The sequence below is a fragment of the Stegastes partitus genome, unplaced genomic scaffold (genome assembly GCF_000690725.1).
Source record: "Stegastes partitus isolate 25-593 unplaced genomic scaffold, Stegastes_partitus-1.0.2 Scaffold130, whole genome shotgun sequence".
Taxonomy (NCBI): Eukaryota; Metazoa; Chordata; class Actinopteri; family Pomacentridae; genus Stegastes; species Stegastes partitus.
This window is the reverse complement of record NW_007577861.1, coordinates 480,447-486,425: the sequence shown is the minus strand read 5'-3', so window position 1 is coordinate 486,425 and position 5,979 is coordinate 480,447. Positions and strand designations below refer to the sequence as shown.

Below are 5,979 nucleotides of genomic sequence, written 5' to 3'. Positions count from 1 at the left end.
TGAAAATGTTTGCATTACTGTCACTGCCAGAAGGGGGAGACAAAAGCTCCACACCGCAGGTTTACATTTTACTTGATCTGCACATTAATTTCAGAGCTTGCTCTGCCACAGATCAGTTTAATCACCAAACAGACAGAGATGACTGTACCTGTCTGCAGATGGCTCACGACAGAGGTTGGGTTGGAGCTGACTGACAAGCTGGACAGAGACTGCTCTAATCCAGTCGAAGCAGAATAGGACACAACAACTGGAACAGTTGGAACGACAGCAGAGAGATGGACCTGCTGACCAAAATCACAGTTTATCAGCAAATACAAGCCAGGCGATATTTAAAATAAATAAATTCCAGATGTAATCATTTCTTGAAGATGCTGAGTTACCTCTGTGAAGCCATCTTTAGGTGGAGGTGCTGGTTCATTAGGAGTCTGTGCAGGGAAACGGATCTTCTTACCCTCTGTAGATGGCAGCGTAGGTATCCTGTGCAGGTAGCCATAGCCAATCCCACATCCTAGACTGCAGAGACAGAAATACAACAAAACTGTGACGAGACAACATCCAAACATTTTATAGTATTCTTATTAAAGATAATGTACGTTTGCAGCTTTACACTCTGGTGGATCCAAACGGCTTCACAAAAAACCTGCCGTCGGTGATTGAAAGTCAAGAACTAAAAATAAAACATCTACCAAAACCAAGCCTCCAACTAATCCTGTACTGAGACAGAAGACATTTTTATAAAGTAAAATAACATTTAAAAAAAAAGAAAACAAGTAGCAGTAACCATAAGAACTTAAGAAGCCTTTATTGTTACCATTATGGTATTTCTAATCCATTTAAAATGTTAAGAGAGTTGCAACTGGAACATCAGGTTTTAAGGCAATGTATGTCTCAGCCAGATGAGGCAGCAGAATGAACTCCATCGTGTGTTTTAAAACAATAACATATGAAAATTCACAGCTTTTAACAGGCAACAGAGGCCAAGGTGGGTAGATCATTTTCTTCATACCTGCCCTCTCCACCCCAGTCACAGTTTGGAGTGATGACCACCTCACGGCAGTTGTCCGTGTCCGTGTTGTAAACGTACAGCTTCAGCTCCTTCCCTTCGTGGGTTTCAACGAGCGAGAACAGATCTTCACTCTGTCAAAGAAGCAAAGTCACACACCAACCTCATGCTAGTTTTATTCCAACGTTACTACTCATGAGTAAAGCAGGTACCTCATTCATGACGGTGTCTGCTCCTATGATGTAGTCGGTGTGAGGCCTCAGTCCAGCCAAGGCGGCAGGAGAGTTTGGCTCCACTTCCTGGACTCGTGAAAACAACACGTATGAACACGAGGTCACAGGAATAAGTCAAAAACAAAGCTTCACTCAGACCCGCACACTCACCAAGACGTGCCAAACATTTTCATTGACTCCTTCAAAGCTGCAGAAGCGAATGCTGACCCCCAGCAGCCCCTGGCCCCCCCACATGTTGCTGGGTGTGACAGTGGTCTCCCTCACAGCCAGCGTCTTGCTGCTGTACAGCAGCATCTTGATGGGCTTCTCCACATTAATCTTCAGCAGCTCCTTCAGGGTGTCATTGTCCTTGTTCTATAAGAAATCAATACATGCGAATCTTTGTCGTCACACTTATGGCTGCGTGAGCCCTGAAGCAGGATGTTCTATTATCCCAACTTACCATTCTGGTGTCGCATATTGAGATGATAAAATCAAAGAAAGGCTCCAGTCCTGCACAGTGACCGGGGGAATTCTCTTGCACCTGCAAAATTAAAGAATCATGAGGCCATCACAGGGTTCAAATTAATGAAATAATAACAGAAATCTAAAGTAGGCAGGCGAGGAACTAAGCTGTTTGAGGGAATGGCAGCATGTGCCACGGTGACACCTTTGAAATGGCTCCACATAGGATTAAATTAAATTCTGTATATTTTATGTACTGTAGGTGTCTTTAAATTTAAATCCATGAAGATACACTACTTATTCAAAATAATAAGCAGAGCACAGATAGATGGGAACGTATCAGTCGTAGGAGGGAAAATAAATGATGTCAGTGCCAAAATGTTGTTTATTCACGATTCTTTCAATTACACCTTCAGGTTCTAATCAGTATAATGCCGTTATTAGAAATGTCTCCTGTGAGGTTAAAAGATCCTGGATTAGTAGGCTGGGGATTTATACATCTACAGAAAACTGAAGATTAAGCATCACAAATTTGGAACTCCATCATGTTGCTTGTTTTTTCTTGTGAGGGATCATGCATAAGATTAAACTTAAAACTGATGTCATCGTCATTTGATGCACTGTACCAGAGTTGGGTTAACATCCATCTACAGTCGCCTGGCAGCTCACAATTAACAGACTATTGCACAGCGATGAAAACACCTACATGCCTCATTTCAAATATCAGAAACAGAGGAAACATTTTAGACGTTGACCTCACTCGAACTCTTAAAATCAATGTTTTCCCACCTGGATATCAGGAATGTCTGAGAAGATACAAGACGTATCTCTAATATACTTGACAAACATTATGTGATTTTATCTCTTCAAGCCAAAACAAATTGGATAAAATAATCTGAAAAAGACCCAGCAAGTAATTCAAGAAAAAACATGATAAGAAACTACATTAAAAAGCATCCATCGTCCTTTCTGTTTATGGTGGGACGTCATAATTAATAAATTATTGTTTATTAGAAATAAAGGTTTTTATACACAATTACAAAGCCTGCAATCGTAGTAGCAACACTTCTCATTTATAAAAATATATATGCATGTTAAAATAATACACAGCTGCAAGCAACATAATAGAGTTCAAGAAGTGAGACTGGAAATGACTCATTCTGATTAATCAAATTAATGTCATATATTAACATGTGCTACAGTATTGTTGTTTTTTTTAGATTTTGTTTTAACCCTCCATTTTTCCCCTTAGTTTAATAAGTGCCATTTTATGTCATTATTGTTATTATCATTTGTCTGCACATGTGTATGAAGGTTCACATGTACTTTACAAAACCACCTCATTTGTACAATAATAATATAATAAATACAGTTTTCTAAAAAAAATAAAATGAGAAGGAAAAACATCTTGACAGACAACCTCTGACAAGGGGTTACAGGTAAACACGGCTGTCTATGAAGAGGTAACAGGTAGAACAGGTTGGAGGGGAACTGGTCTAAAACATAAAAGTGATTTAACGCTCTCAAGATGAATCACTAAATAATTGCAACACTCCTGGAAAAAAACAGGCTAATAAGAAGAATTTCAGGTCTACACATTCAGTGAAATCACAAACATCTCTTTTTCTTTCAAACAGGCAAAACCACGTAGTTTTCTTACACCGAGCTGGTGTGAAAGCGCAGGTTTCCATGGTTACTTGAAGCTTGAATTAAGCGCTTATCCAGTTTTTGGAGCAGCCCTACGTTTTGTCTAACTGTCTTTGTCATTCCTTCACAGTTAATTAGCCACACTGGATCTGCCAGCTCACACAGAGGTGGCTGCAATTTACTACGCAGCTATTTTAGCAGATGATCTCATTCAGACTAAATTCTTAGAGTATGTGCAGCAGCTGAGAGCACTTACAGGTGAAGCAGAGAGTCGAGAGGGCTGAAAATATGCTAACAATAAATATAAAGGGAATGAACAGGAAACATTTTAACCACAAAGCAGCTATTTAAGTCCTTAATTCTTGACAATGATTGCAAAAAGCTAATTCAAGCTAATTCTGGCTCCTTATCCTAAACTGAGTTGATGCTCAGCTGGGATCAAACTAAAAAGAAGCGATAGTGGAAATACTGAATTTTATCATAACAATGACACTTAATATTACCATACCTGCTTTTCAATACCTTTAATAAGGTCAGTACTGGCCCGCATACAAATTTTAATGACCTGTTTGCCTTTTAAGTAATTTTTCGACCACAAAATTTGAACAACTTTGAGGTTCGAGGTTCACAAATGTCAATACTTGCTGGCTGTTGTAGTCTTCTTCAGTGAGAAATAATGTATGCTAAGGCTGCTGACACTGTGGCCTTCAACTACAGACACAGCAAACATATATTTTCATTCGTTAATTACTATCTTAATAACTGATTAGTTGTTTGATCTATAAAGTGTAAGAAAATGGTGAAAAATGTTGATACAAAGCCCAAGAAGACATCCTGAAAGGTTTGGTTTTGTTCACAATTTAAAGATATCAGATCAGTTTACTGGCATAGAGGAGTAAAGAAACCAGAAATTATTCAGATTTAATGAGCTGGAATCAGAGAATTTAGACTTTGCACAATACGTAAACCTTTGTTTCAATTTCACACTGTGCTGCAATATGCAATGATGTACAGCTTGACAGTAAAATTAAATCAAATTTAACTGTCATTTTGCTTTTTTTGGGGGGAAATTTATCATTTAGATTAGTTGATTGATTAATCTGTATAACAAGTGATAGATTAAGCAATAGAAAAATTTTGGTTAGTGCCATTTTGAAATTACCAGGAGCATCTTTTTTTTTATATAATATGTTCTGTTAAATAAAAATTAAAAGTCATATGGGACAACACATATGTCAATACCAGTTTACCTGTAAGGGGCCAATATTGGCAGACCAATATATCAATTGGGCTCTATTCTCAACATTAAAATCTTTTATTATAACTTATTTCACTTCTCTGTGTCTACTGAACTTTGGTGGAGAAAAAAAAAACAAAATCCTTTCTGTGGTTTTGACTGTTGGTGAGTCAATACAAGATAATGATGAATAATATTTCAGGCTTGGCTTTAGGCACTGCGTAGTTTTTCCCCTATTTAATTCTAACACTTGAGACAATGATCAGCTGATTTACCTCTGATAAGAGTTAGAGGGGCACCTTTATTTATTTAACATGTAACCACCACAGGAAGGAACGCCCAGTTTCATCAGTCATGCAGTAACCACACCGGTTCTTCTGCCATCATGTAGCTTCAAATTCAACTTCGAAGCTGCTAAAAAAGCATTCAATATGTAAATGACTGTACGTCTAAATACTAAGTAACTGCGTCCAGTGTCTCATGTGAGTTTATTCAGTTCAAACACATGATCGTTGAGTTTCTACCACAACTAGAGCAGCTGTGGGGCGGACCAGCAGCAGCCTTCATATAAAGCACTGACAGTTAGCTCCTGACAAGCTAACTAACACACACACTGAGCTGTTTGATGGGCTTATAAGTGTGAGTGAATCGTCTTCAGCCTCCTGCCAGATATTTACCACAGTACCATGTGAATGTGGATCTCTAGCAGGCAGCAGAGCTCGTCTGCCCAACAGCAAGCTAACGTTAGCACCAGAGCTAGCAGCATCTCAGCCCTCTCAGTCAACACGCTGCGACATGAGAGCGCCTCTTACCCGGAGGACGTGGTACCCTTCAGTCCCTCCACCCGGGATCTCGACGCTCTGGGAACCCCCCATTGTCCCCCCTGAAGCTGCGGGTCGGGGCGGGATACTGCGCTGCTTAGCGGGCGGCTCTGCACCACAGCATGTCGCGGCTCCAGCGGTTCCTGGTTGTCGGTTCTTCCTGGTGCAGCCCTCAGCGGCTGTCTGATGATGATGATGACAGCAGCGGCGAGTGTCTTAAAAAATCCAGTTAATATCCATCCGGATTTACAAATAAATCTACATGTAATGGGCAGTTTTTAAGTCAAGCAAGCCTGGTTTATCAGGAGGAATTTGGACACAATACTTGCAGTGATTTTAGCCAGAGGCGTGTTTTCATCTTTACTCATTGAGGACTTGAATGCACCATGTTCAGGTTATTTCAGGGCAACGTGAACATAAAATGTTTAAAATGCTGAGATCATGTCCACGTTAGCAGCAGAGTAAGTGAAGGTGTTTCTCAGACAGTGTGCCATGGAATCAGTCTTGTTTATAGTATTTACATGACTAGAATCTAACGTTGGAAATGCTTCATACATTTGATTTTATTGTAATTTTGGTAATCACACTCACTCA

General features: G+C 39.6%; 1 protein-coding gene across 2 annotated transcripts in view; it reads right to left on the bottom strand.

Moving 5' to 3' along the window:
• The window catches only part of LOC103355052 (Golgi reassembly-stacking protein 2), a 14,736-nt gene extending 9,208 nt beyond the window's left edge, over window positions 1–5,528 (bottom strand). The window contains exons 1-7 of one of the 2 annotated variants that reach the window (XM_008278699.1): window positions 5,377–5,528; window positions 1,679–1,759; window positions 1,387–1,590; window positions 1,216–1,302; window positions 1,007–1,137; window positions 381–513; window positions 149–284 (exon numbers count right to left, since the gene is read on the bottom strand). In XM_008278699.1, coding sequence (XP_008276921.1) covers window positions 149–284; window positions 381–513; window positions 1,007–1,137; window positions 1,216–1,302; window positions 1,387–1,590; window positions 1,679–1,759; window positions 5,377–5,439 — 835 coding nt within the window. In that variant the 5' untranslated portion in view covers window positions 5,440–5,528. The remainder of the gene's footprint in view (window positions 1–148; window positions 285–380; window positions 514–1,006; window positions 1,138–1,215; window positions 1,303–1,386; window positions 1,591–1,678; window positions 1,760–5,376) is intronic. The other variant, XM_008278700.1, reaches the window with a different exon arrangement.
• Between the last annotated feature and the right edge of the window lie 451 nt (window positions 5,529–5,979).